Here is a 21,043-nt window from a genome sequence, read left to right as displayed (position 1 = left end):
GAGTCCACGAAGCTCACCGCATAGCCGACGAGTTGACCTTAGGCAATGAAGATGGGTAGCCTAATAAAGCTGAAGGGTGTAGGCAAAGCTGACGACCCTAACGAGGTCGTAGGCAAAGCTGACAACCCTGACGAGGCAGTAGGCGAAGTTGACGACCCTAACGAGGTCGTAGGAAAAGTTGACGACCCTGATGAGGCAGTAGGCGAAGTTGACAACCCTAACGAGGTTGTAGGCAAAGCTGACGACCCTGACGAGGCAGTAGGCGAAGCTGACGACCCTAAAGAAGGAGTAGGCAAAGTTGACAACCCTAAAGCTGACGGCTCCAATGTATTCTTGACTTGATCACCACGTATGAGTATGTAAGGAAATGTCTTGTATCCTATGCTTAGTGTTAGTCTCCTACAAGGAAAGGATTCCACAATATACGCTCATGAGGATTTCTATAAGGAAAAGACTTCTAGCCTAAGGAAGAAAGGTCAACCCTTTACTACTATAAAAACCCCAATACCCTCACAAACCAAGGTACGCATAATTGACCCCGCTCTAGCACTTTAGAGTTGTGAGAAGTTCTAACTTGACCTTCGGAAGGTATTTGGCTGGTACCACACCGGTACTCCTTTTAAGGTCTTCAGCTTTTGTGTTATGCAGGTGCTATTTCGAGTGTGCGAGAACTGTATGACTCACTGGTGATATTTTCGGCATCATCACCAATCATCATGCTAGAGATGGATTTTGCTACCATCACCAACTATCCATTCTAAAAAAAACCACTTACATCCCTTTGAGTTTTAGAATCTGCCTCCATGCCCATGAACAATTTTGGGGTATTTTAGAACAACAACATTTTGGTTTAAGAAGTAAAATTTTTTCAAACTCATCTCTAATCTTTGTAACAGAGTCATTAACTCTATTGTATACACCCCATTTTATTTCGTCCCACACCTAATGTCCACAGTCGCAATAATGAAAAGAAAATCCCAATCACTGCCAATGCTGTGTGTGAAGTCCAATAGCCCAAAATGCAAACTTTGGCCCAAACTTCAAGCCCATTCTAGTCAGACAATCCAAAGTAATGCATGCTACTAACCCACAAGCATACGCTAGGGTTAGGAATAGGATAGCATAAATGATAAACCCCTGTTACAAAAGGTTCTAAATATATAAGGTTATGCTAACGAGTACCTTTAAGGTATTGGTTAATAATCCATTTTAGAAAATTTTTAACACTACTTTTATGAGAAATGAAAAAAACTGTCAAAACATTAATTTTTTTTTTCCATAAAAGCTTTTTTTAAATGGATTATTAACCAATGTCTTAAAAGCACTCGTTAGCATTTTCCAAATATATATAATCAGATATTAGTTAAAACTCACAAGCCAATTACTGAGAATGCGCATGCAAGTGCAGGTCCCAAAAAAGCAAGCTAATTTATAATTAGAATTAATTATTTTGAAAAGATCACAAATTATTCGTAGGGTGAAATTCAAATGAAGAAGATGAAGAGAAGAGGACATCTATACATGGTTTAGGCTTGATATCTAATAGTGTTGCAAGCAAAGCAACCTTTTTAAATGTCCTTAATTTACAACTTTCTGCCTTTCCATTTTGTCTGTAAGACAAGAGCCTTCAATTCTCCCCTATAACAAATTAGTACTCCTCCTATTAGGTTTTAATTTTATACTATCATTAAAAGAAAAAGACCTTTTTTTTGCCCTTTAAACTCAATCCAATCTCTCTTTCTCATTTATAAATGAGCTTCAGATGCTTCACTTGCCAAATTCAGCATCGAGATTATTCCTTGCAGCAGGCTTCCTCACTCTTTCAATTTTTTGTCCTTATTCTTCTCTCTCTCTCACTCTCTCGTCTGAAAAAAGGTATATTCCTCTTAAAAACTTGTCATTTTCAGCTCAAGATCTTAGAGAAGTTGAATGTTTTTTGTCCATATGTCTTTAACTCTTAAGACTCTATCAGCAATTTTTTTCATATGCTCTTAATTTGATCATCTAGCTAGGATCTCTTTCTTCCATTTCATACTGTTTCCAATGAAAAAAGAATTTAGGCCATCATTTTAGCTTCCTTCCTTTATTTATAATTGAGTTTTCTTAAGAAAGTCCCTTGGATTTCTTCCACCAGCTAAAAGTAGAAAACTATAGGTTCATTTTTAAGGATCCAAAGGGTCCCAAGAATCCCAGGATAAATTAGCTTCCCATTCGGTTAATACGTTGGCGAGAGAGATGAATAGTTCAATCCAAAAAGGGGAAATGCCATTTCCAAGAAGCTGCATTCATGCTGGAGGAAATGGTCACGTAGTTCCTTATTCAGAATCCCAACCCTCAAAATCAAATAGTGCAAGCCCTCCATGTCCAAGTCCAACTTTGGAGGATCACAGACCCCACAAGAAAGTGGTAAGGTACAAGGAATGCCTCAAGAACCATGCAGCAACAATTGGAGGGAATGCAACTGATGGGTGTGGTGAGTTTATGCCAAGTACTGGAGATGAAGGCACCATTGAAGCCCTCAAGTGTTCAGCCTGCAACTGCCACAGAAACTTCCATAGGAAAGAGATAGAATCTCACTGTTCCTCTCAATGTTACCACACCCCTTTGATACTCAACAATGCAATTCTGGGGTCACCAATAGGGTACCCTGCAAACTCCTTGATAGTGTCCTACAAAAGTGGATCAGTCCCCTCAGAGTCTGATGAGAAGGATGATGATGATGATGATGATGGATGTGGTGTTGTGGCAAGACCAGCTGAAAAGGTGAGAAAGAGGTTTAGGACCAAGTTCACAATAGAACAGAAGGAAAAGATGTTGAGCTTTGCAGAGAAGACTGGGTGGAAGATGCAGAAGCTAGAAGAATCTACTGTGCAGCAGTTCTGCCAAGAGTCTGGGATCAAGAGGAGAGTCCTCAAGGTGTGGATGCACAACAACAAACACAAATTTGCACTAAAGAAAAAAACTCCACCAGCTAGCTAGATGAATCTATTGTGCAACAAAACTATTTTTCACATTTTATTTATTTCTTTTTCTCATTTAAGATTGCCATTTGCTGATTGTCTTTTGGTTATATAAATGTTAGTCTAGTTTAGCGAAGTGATTGTCAGTTTCAGCAAATGGCAAATGTCCATGCTTATGAAGTTTGTAAAATTGTTTCTTTTATCATCTTTGTTTGTTTCATCTCTCTCTCTCTCTCTCTCTCTCTCTCTCTCTCTCTCTAAATACGTTCCTCTTTTTTCAGTTTGAATTAGAGATACAAGAAATGATAATGAAGTCAATAATATGTGGTGTATGTGACAACAGAGCTTTCAGGAGGGTGTTCACTGTAGGACTCCCGAAAGTGCTATCCACTCTTTTATTTGTTATGACAAGATCATAGTTGTGAATAGAACAAAGCGTGCTAATGTACTTGAAGTTAACTAGACTTTGATGCACTAATGAATTTTACCCAAAATGAGATCATAAATAGACAATTGTACTTTCGAACTCCAAAAAGTCGCAAAAGGTTATGGAAGAGGATAGATGAGCCATTTACTCACTTCGTTATAAATCTTGGTAACACTAAAAGGTAAGCTATGTCTGCATGCACGAGCAAGTGTGTATGTGACTGTGTGTGTGAGAGACAGAGAGAGAGAGAGAGAGAGAGAGAGACCATAAAAGTAATCATGTGGATCAGTGGATGTCGGTTTCTTGAATGATTTTTTAGTAAAGTAGTATACTTAGTACTTAAAACAAACATTAACCCCCCAAAAAAAATACTTACTTGAAAGTGCTTTCCATGCTTTGTTCCCTTATGTTTTAACCATTTTTTTTTTTTTTTTAACAATTAAGTGAAAGAACAGTTTTCAATTCCATGGCCATCCTCACTTGGGAGTTGGGGTACGCCTCTACTTTGCAAGGTTTCTTCTGTACACTGACTTTGAATTTGATACATGATGTGGGTTTGAGTGCTTTCCTTGTGTATCCATCACATAATTATAGCTCTTATGTGCTGATAAACACCTAAATATGTTCCTAATTCGCCTCCATTAATACAAATTAAACTTTTAACGTTATTTGCTAGTCCAAAGAAAGGGAAATACAAATAAAGAACAAAAAATTAACTTCATTTTTATTTGCTTGAGCCTTCATATATATAATATTTAATATGAAGGTGAAAAAAATGCAACGAGAGTCGAGAGAATGGTAATGCATGCATGTGCATAGGTGCACGGCACAATTCTACTCCAATATGAGTAACCAAAAAAAGAAAAAAGAAAAGAAAAGAGAAGATGAAAAAAAGATCATAGATATATACAGCTAGTATAAAAATATAACAATAGTCACGAACATATATAAAAAAGAATGGAAATTTAAAATTATATTTAATATCTATTCATTAATTTCTAATTTACATATTAGCAAATTTCAATTCGATTTATAAACTTCATCAAATAAAAAAAATGTCCTTTCACACTTTAACCTTATTGAAGTGATTTAAACTTAAAAATTGAAATCAGCCCTCCTTTTTTAATGATTGTCCAAATGAAGCAAAAGTTCAGTGTGTGTGATATATATGGTGTTTTATGCTGCTATGGACTTAGTTATTAACATTTTATTCTGGTTTTATTTGCAGGTAGTCCACATCTAGGAGACTAGGTGATCTCCCTCTACCCATCTAGGATATATTTTTTGCGAATCTTAAACTTGGGTAGCACACGGAAGCGACTACGCATGTCAAACTCCAATAATAGCCAAATCCAGTGGCATCAACACCCTACACTTTTGTCATTTTCCCTTATTAGTTTAATTATAATTAATGACCTTTAATTTCTACTGGTTATATATAACGCTACGAACATTGAACATGGGTTGTCTTGAATTTTTTTCCCAATAACAGCTTGTACTAGAATTTTGAGGAAAGTTTGAAAAAAATGCCACCAGGCCAAAGAATTATTAACCAAAAAAAAAAAAAAAAACTGGGTTGAATAGGACCTGACTACCATCTATCTTCAATGGAGGAATATATTTATCCAAAGCTTAGGATACCCAAAGAAGTTAAAATTAGAATTAGAGGTATAATTATGATAATCTAGGCACTAATTGCTTCCATGATCCTTGTGATATATAAAGGCCACTGCAATTGATTCTCATATTTCTTTATTTTATAATGGTGGCTAGTGGATTTGCTAGACGGCTGATCCTGATTTCCTTCATGTTCTTTGCTAACAATGATATGATTAATGTTAAGACTACTCCAAAGTTTTGATTGTTAAAACACGCTTTAGACTTGGATGCTCGTTTAGTCCAATTAGAATTTTAGCTTTTCATTGAAGTGAGAGAAGGGAAACAATGCTAATGAAAACATTTTATTGACTTGCGCTCCATTTTGCCATTGACTAAAGTCACGAGACAAGGCATATTAAGGAAAACTTTAAAGGGACAGTCTTCCACAGGTTTCTATTATCTATGATTAATGTTATCTTACAAAGAAAAAACTTAAGGGTTTGCTTGGTTGGAAGGGTGTAAAAATGAAATGATAGAAAAATTTTTAATTTCCCTCATTTTTGTTTAGTTGAGAGTAAAGAAGTGGAGGGATGAAAAAAATGAGTTTATATAAATTTACTTATATACAGTTAAAAATGATGTCTAATTACAAAAAAAAAAAAAGAAAAAAACACAAAAGAAAGCAAAAGAAAAAGAAAAAAAAAGAATATGAGCAACATAAACTAAAAATAAAAAAAATAAAATAAAAATAAAATTAAAAAAAGGAAGAGGAAACAAAGGAGGAAAAAAAAAAGGTGAAGAAGAACAATATACAGACAAGATGACACCTAGATGCGCCTAAACATTGGTTGCTCGCTTCTGAGGCTGGTTCGCCCCTGAACCTCCCTGTAGAAAGTGTAGCATTGTAGTACCTTGTCAAGAGGAGTTTGTGTCCCCGTGGATAACTAAGTTATCCATAGGCCTGTTGGGTTGTTTTTCTGGGGTTCCAGGGAAACATTTTTTCTACTCTCCTTCATCTACGGTGGCCAAACCTTCGATGGAAGATCTGTCAACTCGTTGGAAGTCCCTCTCTCTTTCAGAGAAGGAAGGCAACGGTCTGACCCTGAACTCAGACCAAGTCACATCGGAGTTCTCCATGGTAGCCAGGTTCCTAACACGACGTCCTCTTAACCTGGATGCCATTGCAAACACGTTCAACCCCTCTGGAGATCAAAATCCGGTTTCCGCATGAAGTTCATAGGGGATCACCTAATCCTCTTCTCGTTCGACTCCAAGGAAGAGGTGGACAGAATCCTCGCAGCTGAGCCTTGGAGCTTTGACAAGTGCATCATGGTCCTATCAAGGCATGAACCTTCGACCTCAGTCACTACATCGGACATGAACACAGTATCCTTCTGGGTGCAGGTACACGATATCCCCCTCCGGTTTCGAAACAAAGAGGTGGCGGAAAAGATTTGCGAGGTGATAGGTTTGGTTACCCAGCCCGAAAACCCCAGGACTGCGACGGCGGTAGTTTTATAAGGATTCGTGTCGATGTCAACATCTCCCTCCCCCTTTGCCGTGGCCGCCTCATCACACTGGATAACAGTGAAGCACATTGGGTCTCGTTTAAATACGAGCGCCTCCCCAACCTCTGCTACTGGTGCGGTTGCCTCACTCATCCAGACAAAGACTGTGAACGTTGGATTAACAGTGAAGGAACGCTAAGTAAAGAAGAGCAACATTTTGGACCGTGGCTGAAAGCAGCTCCCTTCCTGGCTTCTAGGAAAACTTTTCTCTCTGTTCCGGGCTTCTACGCCAGCAGAAAACCGATAAAAAAGATCAGGGACAGGCCGGATCCAAGCCAAAGAGTCAAGTCTCTCCTCCCTCGCCGGTGGGTGAATCATCACCTGCTATGCCACCGAGAAATCAGGAGCCAGACCTGCCACCAAAAAGCCTGGTACAAGACGTGAACCTCGCCTCGAACAGTTCCAAAGGACTACCAACTACTGACACGGAATTCCTGGAGCCACCCTTTTCGGTAAACCCAACGAAATACACGCAAAAGGTAAATTTCGATCAACTCATTGCTGACATAGATGAGGATATCTGCTGCTTTGACAAAATGGACTCAGTTGATAAAGACGAAAATATGCTCCACCCGGCCCACAACCATCTTGAAGTGAAAGAACCATATCCAGAAAACGACACTCCCAAAAGTACCCCCAACAAAGACACGAACCCAAGCCCACTAAAAGACATAACCAACCACTCCCCAGCCCAATACCCGTTGTGCCAAGGAAATGAAAAACGTTGGGTACGCATCCAGCGGTCCTCGAAAATAGCAGAAGATGAAAATCTCGAAGTTTCTTGCGGCAAACGTGGTTCACTTCCCACCACAGATAACTCCTACTCTCGAAAAAAAGAGCAGTGTCCGTTGATGGCTCTGCAACCCCCTTATCCCAAACGGCGGTGGCTGGCAAGCAGCCCCGCCGATCAAGATGAGTCTTCTCTTCTGGAACGTGCGTGGGCTTGGGAACCGGCGCACCGTTCAAGAGCTCGAACGATTCATCCGAGCACAAGATCCCACCGCCCTCTTCCTAGCCGAGACGTGGGCGGGTGAAGCAAGGCTGTTTAATTTGTGTACTGAGCTGGGTTTTGATCATTGCTGGGTCTCACCTCAAGCAAACCGATTGGGAAGTCTAGCTCTGTTTTGGAAGAACACAGTTAAGATAGAAGTTGTCTCCTCGTCGCCAAACTATATTGATGCTGTGGTTGGGGATTCGGTGTCTGGGCAGTGGCGACTCACGGGCTTGTACGGTTTTGCTGATCCGGCAAAAAAGTATGAAACTTGGGCCCTACTCCGTCAGCTGCGTTCAAGGTTCTCGCTGCCGTGGCTGGTCGCTGGGGATTTCAACGAAATCCTTTGGTCGCATGAAAAATGTGGCTTAAGTCCGCGGAGGGAAAACCAAATGAAAGCCTTTCGTGACGTATTAGACGAATTGGGGTTGAAGGATTTGGGCTTTGTGGGCAAGAAGTTCACATGGAAAGGCCATAGACATGGAGGGCTTGTGCTTGAACGGTTGGACCGAGCGGTTGCCAACAATCTGTGGCTCTCCCAAAGACCGGGTTCAAAAGTCCAGCACCTCCACTCCAACTCCTCGGACCACCAAGCCATTGTTGTGAAACCCGAAGGTATCATTCCTAAACCAAATCGCCCTTTTAAATTTGAACAAATGTGGCTTAGAGACAGAGGATGTAGTAACACTGTAACCAATGCATGGGGTCCGCCTATATTGGGGGCTTCAATGTCTGAGGTAGCAGAGAAAATTAAGAATTGTGGAGAAAAATTAACAGTGTGGAGCAAAAATTCTTTTGGAAGTGTTAGGAAGCTCCTGGAGCTGAAGAAGAAACACCTAGACAAAGCTGAGATAGAAGCAGCTAAAGGGGGGGATCAATTGCTGGTAAAATCTCTCCAAAAGGAAATAAATGTCCTGCTTGATAAGGAAAGCCAAATGTGGCAACAGCGCTCTCGTGCGCTTTTTTTGAAATGTGGAGACAGAAATACAGCTTACTTCCACACCAAGGCCTCCCAACGATTTCGGAGAAACCGAATTATTGGGCTAAGAAACAGTCTTAATGTCTGGTGTACTCAAGAGACTCAGATAAAAAACATTGCTCTCGAGTTTTATCAGTCCCTGTTCACATCCTCCTCCCCTACAAATTTTGATGAAGTTCTTCACAAGGTTCAGCCCTCTGTCACGGCAGATATGAATACACTACTACTCCGCCAATTCAATCGGGAAGAGATTGAAATCGCCATGAAACAAATGGCGCCCATCACAGCTCCGGGTCCAGACGGCATGCCTCCTCTCTTCTTCCAGACCTTTTGGAGTACAGTGGGAGACGACGTTTGCTCTGCTGTTCTTGACTGCTTGCAAAATTGTAAGATCCCTACTGATATAAACCGTACTTATATAGCGTTAATTCCAAAAGTTAAATCTCCGGAAAATATTTCTGAATTTCGTCCGATAAGCTTATGTAGTGTGATTTATAAAGTGCTGTCAAAAGTTTTAGCAAACAGGCTCAAAGTAATCCTCCCTTCAGTAATTTCAGAAAACCAGAGCGCGTTTCAGGCAGGTCGAGTGATTACAGACAACATTTTAATGGCTTTCGAAACACTTCACTATATGAAGCACTCGCAATCTGGCCGGTCGGGCTTCATGGCTTTGAAGCTCGACATGAGTAAAGCTTACGACCGCGTTGAATGGAAGTATTTGGAACTCGTGATGAAGCGCATGGGTTTTGCAGACAAATGGGTGGACTTAATGTTGGAATGCATTTCATCGGTAAGCTATTCGATCCTTATCAATGGTGAACCATCAGCACCCTTTTTCCAACCAGGGGCATTAGGCAAGGGGACCCTCTTTCCCCTTACCTATTCCTTTTTGTACAGAGGGCCTTCATAGTCTCCTTCAACATGCGGCGGATTCAGGCCAAATTCGCGGTGTCTCGATATGCAGAAATGGTCCTAGACTGACTCACCTCTTCTTCGCCGACGACAGCCTGCTCTTCTGCAGATCCTCCATTGCGGAGTGTCACAAAATTCAGGACCTTTTGAGCAGCTATGAAAGTGCCTCGGGACAGCAACTAAACAGGTCTAAGACCTCTCTCTTCTTTAGTAAATCAACATCAGCGGACTCCATTGATCAAATCACAACTCTCTTAGGGGTCAGGAGGTTAGGCAGTATGAAAAATACCTAGGCCTCCCTACCCTTGTGGGGAGAAACAAGAAGGCCAGCCTCATGTTCATTAAGGAAAGAGTTTGGGCAAAGTTGCAAGGTTGGAAAGAACAACTTCTTTCCCAAGCTGGGCGCGAGGTGTTGTTAAAGGCGGTAGTGCAGGCTATACCAACCTTCGCCATGAGTTGCTTCAAACTTCCCATCACTTTGTGCAATGACATTGAACAACTAATCCGGAAATTCTGGTGGGGTCATAGAGGGGAGCAAAGGAAAATTCATTGGTCAAAATGGAGCACTCTTTGTCTCCCTAAGGACCTTGGGGGCTTGGGTTTTAAGGAACTCCAGAAATTTAATGACGCCATGTTAGCAAAGCAAAGTTTGCTCCTTACTCTGAGTGGTTTCAAAGGAGATTTAATAATTTTGATAGTTTCCTTGGCACGTCCTTAGAGGGTTTGGAAGATCAAGCAACTAGAATTTTTATTGGCGGTTGAAGTTGAATTAAAGCGGAGGGCTGAGGTGAACACATCATCTTGTAGCTTCAAAAGCCCAGGGATGAAAGGTTTAAGAGAGCTGAAGGGGCTGTTCAGCTCTATTAATTATGGCTCTACCTCTGCTAGCGTAGTGGTTCTAATAGGGCTCGGGTTCTCTCTGTGGCTCAATGAATTTGAAGTTTCTTTCTTGGAATGTCAGAGGGCTGAATGATGTTGTTAAGCGGCTTCAGGTTCGTAATTTGTTGCGTTCCTGGAAGGCTGATATTGTGTGTTTGCAGGAGACCAAACTAGAATGGATTACTAGAGGTACTGTCCGGAGTATTTGGAGTTGCCCTTACGTTGATTGGCTGTACTTGGGTTCTGATGGTGCTTCTGGAGGTATTTTTATTGATGTGGGACAGCCGGGTTGTGGAAAAGGTGGAGGAAGCAGTGGGGCATTTTTCGGTCTCTTGCAAGTTTAAAAATGTTGGCGACCATTTTGAGTGGGCTTTTACTGGTGTTTACGGACCAAATTTTAACAAAAGGCGTAGGTTGATGTGGGAGGAACTAACCGGGCTGATCAGTTGGTGGGATTTGCCTTGGTGCGTAGGAGGAGACTTTAATATCATCCGTTTTCCTTCTGAGCGACTGGGGGCTGCTAGCTTTTCCCGGGCTATGTTTGATTTCTCTGATTTTATCTCTCTTCATGGGCTGATGGATATCCCATGGCAGGGGGCCTTTACACCTGGTCCAATTCTTCTTCAGCTTCTCGTCTTGATCGGTTTCTTTTTTCCCCGCTTTTGGCAGACCACTTCACTCAGTTTTCACAAAAAAGGATGTCCAGAGTTCTTTCTGACCATTTTCCTATTTTGTTGGAGGGAGGGACTCGGCGTAGAGGGAGAATTCCTTTCCGTTTTGAAAATATGTGGTTGAGGGTGGATAATTTTGTCGATAAAGTGAAGACGTGGTGGGCTTCCTATTTGTTCCAAGGTACCCCTAGTTTTATTCTTGCTAAGAAGTTGGCTGCCTTGAAGTTGGATTTAAAAAAGTGGAACGAGACGGAGTTTGGCAATGTAACGTTTAAGAAGCAGGAGCTTTGGAGCAAGTTGAATGTCTTAGATGCTAGAGAGGAGTCCCATGGATTAACAGCTGAAGAGAAGTTAGTTCAAGTTAATCTTCGTACTGAGATTGAAAAGTTGACTCTTTTAGAAGAGATTAGTTGGCGTCAAAAGTCTAGAGTGCTGCATTTGAAGGAAGGGGATGCCAATACCAAATTCTTTCATAGAATGGCTAATTCTAATAGAAAAAATAATGGTATTAGAAGCCTAATGGTGAATGGTACCTTGTCTTCTAACCAGGATATGATTACTGATTACATCTCCCATTTCTTCATGAATTTGTACTCTGAGCCCCAGACTGTTCGGCCTTTGCCAGATGTGTTAAATTTTCCTATGATATCCTTTGCTAATGCGGACTGGTTAGAGAGACCCTTTGAAGAGGCTGAAATCTTTGATGTTGTTCAGAGTTTTAATGGTGATAAATCTCCTGGACCAGATGGATTCCCTATGGCTTTTTTCCAATCTTGCTGGGGGATTATCAAGCCTGATCTTTTGGCTGTTTTTCACCACTTTTTTGCTAATGGTCAGTTTGAGAAAAGCTTAAACGCTACTTTTATCACTCTCATCCCCAAAAAACATGCTGCATGTGAGATTAGGGATTTCCGGCCCATTAGTCTTGTTGGGGGGTCTATAAAATTATTGCCAAAGTCTTGGCTAACCGTCTTCGCATGGTTATGGGGGATATAATCTCAGCTTCTCAGAATGCTTTTGTGAGGAACAGACAGATTCTGGATCCTGTTCTTATTGCTAATGAATGTCTTGATAGTAGATTGAAGTCTGGGGTGCCTGGGTTGATTTGTAAATTGGATGTTGAGAAGGCTTTTGACCATGTAAATTGGAATTTCCTCTTGCATATGCTTGAAAGAAGTGGGTTTTCAGCCAAGTGGAGAAAATGGATTTTCTTTTGCCTATCTACTGTCCGCTTCTCTATCTTGATTAATGGCTCTCCTTGTGGGTTTTTTGGTAGCTCTAGAGGTTTAAGACAAGGTGACCCGTTGTCGCCTTTGTTGTTTGTGTTGGTGATGGAAGCTTTGGGAAGAATGTTGGATAAAGCTGTTCTTGAAGGCCGCTTGTCAGGTTTCTGTGTGGATAACTCAGAGGGTAGATCCTTGGCAGTGTCTCATCTCCTTTTTGCGGATGACACTCTCATTTTTTGTGATGCTGATCTAGATCAGATTTTGATTCTTCGTATGATTCTTATTTGGTTTGAGGCGGTGTCGGGGCTTAAGATTAATTTGGGCAAGTCCGAATTGGTTCCGGTTGGAGTAGTGCCTATTATTGATTTGTTGCTAAATGTCCTTAGCTGCAAACTGGGCTCTCTGCCATTGAAATATCTGGGTCTTCCTTTGGGTGCTAAATTCAAGGATAAGACTATCTGGAATCCGATTCTAGAGAAAATGGAAAGGAAATTGGCGGGTTGGAAACGCTTGTATCTATCCAAGGGTGGTAGAGTCACTCTTATCAAAAGCACCCTTTCTAATTTACCCACTTATTTCCTTTCTCTTTTTCCTATACCTGCTAGTGTGGCTTACCGTATTGAGAAGCTTCAACGGAATTTTTTTGGGGCGGTTTAGGTGATGAACCTAAATTGCATTTGGTTAAATGGGCTACGGTATGCACTCCTATTTCTTCAGGTGGTTTAGGCATAAGGAAGATAAGACTTTTCAATATAGCTCTTCTTGGGAAGTGGTTTTGGAGATTTGGGTCTGAGAAGGATGCCCTTTGGAGGCAAGTGATAGAGTTGAAGTATGGATGTCTTTGGGGGGTTGGTGCACCAGACCTGTTAAGGGTCCCTTCGGAGTTGGGTTATGGAAGTGTATCAGTCAGGGTTGGCCTTCTTTCTCTCGCCATATTCGTATGATATTGGTGATGGGTCTAGGGTGAAGTTTTGGCTTGACCATTGGTGTGGAGAGCATCCTCTTGCTGTTAGCTACCCTGGCCTATTCAGATTTTGCAGGAATAAGGAGGCTAGTGTGGCTGAGCTCATGAAATCCCTCAATGGTGTCCTTTTTTGGGATGTGAGTTTCTTTAGGGGTGTGCATGTTCGAGAATTAGAGGCTTTATCAAGCTTCATGGAAACCATTTATGGTTCTTCTATTAGGGGGTTTGGTGAGGACAAGATGTGTTGGATTCCTAACAAAGCTAAGGGGTTCTTGGTGAAAGACTACTATAGAATTCTTGCTGGTCCTACTATCTTCGGTTTCTCTTAGAGAAGTATTTGGAAGCAGAAGATTCCCTCTAGAGTAGCTTTCTTTGTTTGGTCTGCTGCATTAGGGAAATGCTTGACGATTGATAATTTGCGAAAAAGGAAGGTGTGGATTTTGGATTGGTGCTACATGTGCAAGAGTAATGCTGAATCGGTTGACCATCTGTTCCTCCATTGCCCCGTTGCTATGGATCTCTGGTCTATGGTCTTGGGTTTATTTGGAGTATCTTGGGTTATGCCCCTTACTGTTTTGGGGCTGTTAGGGTGCTGGCAAGGCAGCTTTGGTCGTCATTGAAATGGTTATATATGGTCCATCATTCCTCATGGCTTAATGTGGTGTCTTTGGAGGGAGAGGAATAGTCGTTGTTTCGAAGATTCTGAGAGATCTATTCCAGACCTTAAGCTTTTCTTTTTTAGAACTTTGTTGGATTGGTTGTTTGCTTTGCAAAACAAATCTTTCCCTTCTCTGTTTGTTTTCCTAGATTCTTGCAATTTTTGTGTTTGATCTGTTTGGCTCCTTGTTCACTCCCTGTGTACTAGGGTTTTTCCCTTTTGATATCAATATATCTTATTACTTATCAAAAAAAAAATGTAGCAACCATTCAGGATGTAATTCTCTTTTAAATATATTTTTTGACCTTTTACTTTGATTCTTCAGTCCCCATAAGTTATATCTGTACCATAGCAAAACCTTGTTTTTGAGACCAAAAAAAAAAAAAAAAAAAAAAGAAACAAAAGAAAAGGAAGCAAAACCTTGTTAAAGCACTTTATCATCCTGCTTAATAAGATATGAGGTGGACTCCAATTGTTTATACTTTATAATCACTTTGTTAATTTTCTTTCTTTTCTTTTGGGGATGAGGAGTTGGAGCAAAATTTCTTATTTAGACTCATATAACTGAATTTTAAGAAAAGTACAATAATCTAAGTCTCCAATATGGATGTGATGGAATTTAAACGATTTAATGGTTTTAAGCTAGCAATAAAAAAAATGGTTTGTCAAAATATGTAAAAAAAAGAGAAGAAAAAGAGAAGGGTTTGTAATGTAATCTGGGGATATTATCACATTCACCAAATAACATGGAAATCATTTGACTTTTTAAAATTACTGAAATGTAAGAAGCTATATCAAATACTATGTTAGATAAAATCCAGTCATTTTTTTTATGAGATATATTATAGTCCTTTAGTTTATTAATATTCTTAATGCTTGAAGTATGATAGATATAAATCAGTGTGACATTTGAAAGTTATCTCAGTTGTTTATTGCTCTAGACTCGGAGAGGTAACACAATTTTTTTGCATGTGATTATTGTCAGTAACACTATCTTCAACTCTAAATTAGTGTTTTTCTCCTGAACATTCTAGCGTTTTGTTTTAGTTCTCTTATGAACTTAACATAGCTTGTATAACTTTTTTCAGGCACATGTGTACCATGTAGATATTGACATTGAAGGCCTGAACTTAACTCAGTATAGAAGTGAAAGTAGGTGCTCTGCATTTCTTGCAAACATTGATGAACGTAAAGCAGCTGCTGTAACATTCCTTGGTCAAACATATTATTTACCTCCGTGGTCAGTCAGTATATTACCAGACTGCAGGAACAGTGTGTTCAATACTGCCAAGGTTTGGATTTATTGTAGGACGTTGTATTGAGCAGTGACTGAGGCATTAATACTTGTTGGCCTTACACTCATCTTCTTGTTACCTAAGAAGCACGAATGCTTCATTTGGGGTGTTGTACCCGTGTTGTACCAGTGTCATAAAAACCGTGTCATGTTATAATTTTTCAAAAATTGCTCATGTCACCGTTTTGTACCCATACCTGTACTTGTGTCTGTGCTTCCTAGCTTGTGACCCTACCCTTTAGACTCTCATAAACCATACATTTTTTCTCTCTTTCTTTTTTCCTCTTTGATCATGGAGTATGCTATGGAAGTAATCCTTTATTTGTTGTCTGATTATTTATGATCCATCTACAGATAATTAATTGTTTAAAATTATAGGGTCAGTGTCTTTTGACTTCAGACGAGGATATAACCCTTCAAGGTTCTTCCATGTGCTCTTGCATAATGCACTCATTATGAAACATGCTCTATAAAAGCAAAGTTGTCAATTACGTAACATACAGCTGGTATTATTGTATTGGCTTTACAGTACAAATATCCTTTGAAATGTACCGGATAAAATGCTGGCAATATTGGGGTTTTTTCCAGGTGTTGAAGCTAATATTGACATTTTGGCTGCTACAAGAAGATAAAAGGAAGGAAAGGAGAAACAATTAAAAGGGGTAGTAAAACATGTTATTTGGGCTTATAAAATATGTTGATTTTAAGTTATATATATAGCGGTAACTCCAGAATGATAAACTAGTATTAACCAATACCAAATATTTCATTCCCCTAGCTAAAATGAAACAGTCTATGGTAGATTATTGACAATTTTGCATAAAACACATAAAGGATGACTTTATACAGCCTTTTTCTGTCTTCTCCTGGGAGCTGCAATGTCTGATAACTGTGGTAAAGTTGTTTATGCAGGACAAAGTGGTTGGGGAAATAGGAATAAGGGAAATGAAAAGAAAACAAGACAAATTCTAAGCTTCACCACCTAGAATTTGCCTGAAATACTAGGCTTCACCACCTAACGGTGTTTGGAATCACTGCCAATTTTAGAAAACCATCTCTAACCTGAAATTCTTTATTCAAATTGCAATACTTAAACAATTCCTGGAGCCTCTTTTTAATAGGCTTTAGGGATACATTAAACACACAATTTCATCTGAAGGAATCCTCAATCATAAAAAAATTCAAATTCAAAATTCAAAAATAAAATCTAATATCTCAAAAAAGTCAGAAATACTTTTGGTTGTGCTCCTTGCATCAGTTCTTATTTTATTATAATGTATTATAATGGAATTGTGATACACTTAGTGGTACATATATGAGTCACTTTTTTTACCATTACCTTTGCTAATTAGGTTGTAATAAATATATTAGTCTGCTTTTTTTACCATTGCCTTTGCTTTCTGATGCTCTTTCTTCTGCTTGTTGGATATCATGAAAATGTATGAGATTTAGTATTACAGTGGATGTCTGAGGTCAATTACATGTTCATGCAGGTAGGGGCACAAACTTCAGTTAAAATGGTAGATTTTGATTTGCCTCTTTTCACACATTTTTCTGCACAAAAACAATCCATGATTCATAATGGAGTCCCCTATATCTCAAAATCCTGGATGACTGTAAAAGAGCCAATTGGTGTTTGGAGTGAGAACATTTTTACTGTCCAAGGTATATTGGAGCATTTGAATGTGACAAAGGACCATTCTGATTATCTATGGTATATAACCAGGTAATTACCTAGTCTTGAAGATGGCAATGGTGGGATCAAAAAGTGAGTAGGAGAGCTATTTATGTGGCATGACTATGTTTTAACTTGTACCCAGTATGCTATTATTTTGGCAAGATCCTTGTAGCTTTAATGCCATTGCATGACCTTCTTTATGAAGAGAACCAATGTTTGAATACTCTACCCACTTTTTTTAATAACTGACTTATTAAAAATAATGACACAACCCAAGCCCAAAATTTGTATTTCAACCATGACCAACATGTTAATACCAAGCCTAACTTGATATTAGCACGAATCAACTAACTCTATAAACAAAAATTTTCTATTTTACACTTAAAATTCAGAGATCTAACCCTTTTCTCCAAAGGAATAACAAATTCATCAAATTCTCCAATTACATAAAAGATTACAACGCTCAACAATAAATTCTTAAATACGATATCACTACAAAGTTAAATCGCAAAAAAGTACGAAAATTGAAAGCAACAACTAAAAATAAGTTCCTCCAAAACTGATGCAGGAGATGTGATGGCCTGTTTGTGTATGGTCTAGAAACAATGAAAGGGTTGAGTTACTTAGAACAAATTGATAGGTGGATAAGCATCTCTGCAAGAACACTTAGTTTCAAATAGCACACAAAGGCTAACAATTTATTCATTTACGAAAAACTAATTTACAAAGAGCTTACATTCTCCTACTTATACTAGTTGTTTGGCATTGGCAACCTCTAAATGGTTGACAAGTGTCTAAATCTTATAGGCTAATGCTTAAGAAATCTTCTAACTAACTAATTATTTACAAGTGGATTAGGATATAGGCATATAGTTGCTTGAAATGCCCTGCATCAGGACTCTTTCTCTTAAGAAGCACTTGACCTCAAGTGCTCTCGGTTGCCACAAGATTTGTATGAAGTTATAGGATGATACAGTTGCCTTGTATGATGAGTTTGCTGCTGTTGCAGCACACCAAAGGCTGCTGCTTATGCACAGCCAAGTCCCACACAAATGAAACACCAATGTAGATGCATTTGCATTAAGAGGACTCCCTTTCTTGAAAGAAAACTTGTCCTCAAGTTTGGTTGACTTTTCAATTGTAAAACATGTACACCAAATTGAACATTAAGTTTTTTTCCTTGCTAATGATCAATCATGCATATTTTGACACTACTAGGCTTTATTCTTCACTGGTTAATCAACCTTCTTCTTCATCTTGACCATTGGCTTGGGGCTTGCCTTCCCTTTGGTTGCAAGGAGTGTGGATGCAATAGCTTGTACATGCTGTGTGTGTTGCACCTTCTGCCCACAATAGCTTCATATGATTTTTCACATCTATGTAAAAGATGGAACCCATTCATGGCTACCTCCTCACAAAGAACATAACTTTTATGTTGTCTATCATCCTCCACTTCTTGTTTTATTATGCATTCAGTCAATTCTTGTCCTCCCTCACCAATCTATTCTTCAATGTAGCTATTAAAAACAAGATGTCCAATGTCTTGGTCTTCTAACTCTTTAACTAGAAAGTCTTGATCTTCTATCTCTTCAACAACCAAGGTTTCACCCTTTGACGAAACAGGTTGGTTCTTGGCTGGTACCTTAGAAGCCTTACTTGATTTAGCAACATTTGATCCATTTTCAACCTTCTTGGTGAAGTTGGATGGTGCATCACGACTTCGAGCACTGATTGTGCCCCCTTGACTTGATGATTCTCAATCAGCACTGCCCTATTGAAAGCTTCTGAAACAGTCCAGCCGTTTTGGAGGAAATGGGCATCTTGGATTTGCACTTTGCTTTAAAGGGTGTGGCTGTAGTTGTAAGCCAAGAATTGCTCTCTAAGCTTCTGTTTCATCTTCTCCCAAGTATGAATCTTGGTTTTTCCTTTCCTCAATCTTTGAATCTTCAACTGCTCCCACCAAGATCTTGCCTTGCCTCTCAAATTAGTTGCCGCCAATTTAACTTTCTTGGATTCTAGAATATCATAACAAGCAAAGATCACTTCAACTTGGCTAAGCCAATCCACAAACTCCTCATGATCCAAGCTGCCATCAAATTCAAGGAACGCAATCTCAAATCTTGATTCCCAATTCTGGTTTGGCATCTTTGATTGAACCCTCACAGGATTGTGGCCATACCTCTCGTCTCCTCCTAGGAATATGAACAAAGGTTGTACATAATCCTCATATAAAGCTACACTTCCAGCAGTATCATGCTGGTAGTATTGCTGTTGCATCTTCCTATCTCTTCTCAATTGTTCAGTCAAGGCTTCTAGTTGCCTCCTCAATAATTCCACTTTAGCTTCTAAGCCATTTTGAACCCTTCTACACCTTGGTCCATTGGCTGCAATATCATCTTCCTCTACTGCAAGAACAACTTGCTTCTTGCCTTCATCCTTCCTTGTCTTCTCAAAAACCATGGCTTCTTGCTACTCAAACTAATTGCTAACACATATGAAGGCTTTGGTTTGGTAAGAGAGGTATTTTAGGCTAGGAAAAGCAATCAAGACTGAATCTTGATAGGTTCTTGGACAGAAAATTAAGAAACAAATTGCAAACGAACTTGAATCCTAAGGATCTCAAGCTCTGATACCAATTTGATGCAGGGCATGTGATGGGCTATTTGTGTATGGTTTAGAAACAACGAAAGGGCTGAGTTACTTAGAACAAATTGATACGTGGATAAGTACCTCTGCAAGAACACTTAGTTCCAAATAGCACACAAAGGCTAACAATTTATTCAATTACAAAAAACTAATTTACAAAGAGCTTACATTCTCCTACTTATACTAGTTGTTTGGCATTGGCCTAGAGGCTGCCAAGTGTCTAAATCCTATAGGCTAATGCTTAAGAAATCTTCTAACTAACTAACTAACTAACTAATTAGTTACAAGTGGATTAGGATATAGGCATATAGTTGCTTGAAATGCCCTGCATCAAAAACTCATTAAGGTTCTCGCTTCCACTGCTGTAGATGAAAAAATCTATTGACATGAAGAAATAAGGGTGAGGTACATAGTAAAGTAAGGGTTAGGTTATACAAGAATTTAGTAAGAATGTATGTAACCAAAACATTTCATCATATGAATATGTAGAAAGGAAAACATCTTTCATAAATAATCTTTATGCTACTCTTAAATATAGCTCGTGCAGTTTTCAAAAGGAAAATAAATCATTTTCTTTTCATGAAAGAACAACAAAACATTTCATTCTAAATTTCTTTCATGAGAATTTAATTGTTCCATTCAAAGTATAAATCCATATTTTAATGTAGCCATTTCTCTTATGGTCACAAAAACATAAATCTGATAAATTTGTCTCTTAAGTATAAAGTTCAAGGAGAGATCGATTTGGAATCCTATTCTTGAGAAGATGGAGAGATTGGCATGCTGGAAGAGGATGTATTTGTCAACGGGAGGTAAACTTACTCTAATTAAGAGTACTCTCTCAAATTTGACCACATATTTTCTATCCCTCTTCCCTATCCTAGTGAAGGTGGCTAAACACATTGAAAAATTACAAAGATATTTTTTAAAGGAGTGGTATTGGTGAGGAACACAAGCTTCATCTAGTGAAATGGTACAAGGTATGTCTCCCTTTGCAGCACGGAGGACTGGGGGGTTAGAAATTTGAGAACCTTCAATCAAGCTTTACTAGGAAAATGGTTGTGGAGATATGGGAATGAGAGAGAGATGTATTGGAGGAGGATCATTGAGATTAAGTATGGAAGCAATTTGGGGGGGGGCTGGTGCTCAAAATCTGTCTCCTGCCCCTATGCTCTATGCCTGATTCACTCATTTTGAGGTGGGTGACGACTATAAAGTAATTTGGTTGACTTGTGGTGTGGGGATTCCCCGCTAAAGGAGTTCCCAAAGTTATTTTTGATCAGTCGGGATAGAGATTCTTCCATTGCAGATATACTGCAATTCAACAATGGGGTGAAGCATTGGGATCTTTATTTTTCCAGGTCAGTACAAGACTGGGAGCTGGATTCCTTGGATAGGTTTATGGATTTAATTTATTCATCTTCTGTGTCTGGAAGGGAAGAGGGAAGATGACAAGATGTGTTAGAAACCTAACAGAAGTAGGGGTTTTGAGGTAGGAGGATATTACTGGCTTCTACGTCCCTCTAAATTAGTCCATTTTCCATGGAACTTTATTTGGAGATCTAAGATCCCTCCTAGGCTTGCATTCTTC

At 39.3% G+C, this 21,043-nt stretch overlaps 1 protein-coding gene across 1 annotated transcript; it reads left to right on the top strand.

The window, feature by feature from the left end:
* The first annotated feature begins 1,965 nt into the window (after positions 1–1,965).
* Positions 1,966–3,042, top strand: LOC112038815 (zinc-finger homeodomain protein 4). Its single transcript, XM_024071674.2, has one exon. The coding sequence runs from the start codon at positions 2,236–2,238 to the stop codon at positions 2,977–2,979; it is 744 nt and encodes a 247-aa protein (XP_023927442.2). The 5' UTR covers positions 1,966–2,235; the 3' UTR covers positions 2,980–3,042.
* Positions 3,043–21,043: the final 18,001 nt, after the last annotated feature.

The sequence above is a fragment of the Quercus suber genome, unplaced genomic scaffold, assembly GCF_002906115.3.
Source record: "Quercus suber isolate HL8 unplaced genomic scaffold, Cork oak 2.0 scaffold_269, whole genome shotgun sequence".
Classification (NCBI taxonomy): Eukaryota; Viridiplantae; Streptophyta; class Magnoliopsida; order Fagales; family Fagaceae; genus Quercus; species Quercus suber.
Note: the sequence above shows the minus strand (reverse complement) of the source record. Positions and strands in the feature narration are given on the sequence as shown.

What these genes read in the sequence shown, in the direction of transcription:
- LOC112038815 (XM_024071674.2), top strand. Translation starts at nt 2,236, where the DNA reads ATGAATAGTTCAATCCAAAAAGGGGAAATGCCATTTCCAAGAAGCTGC.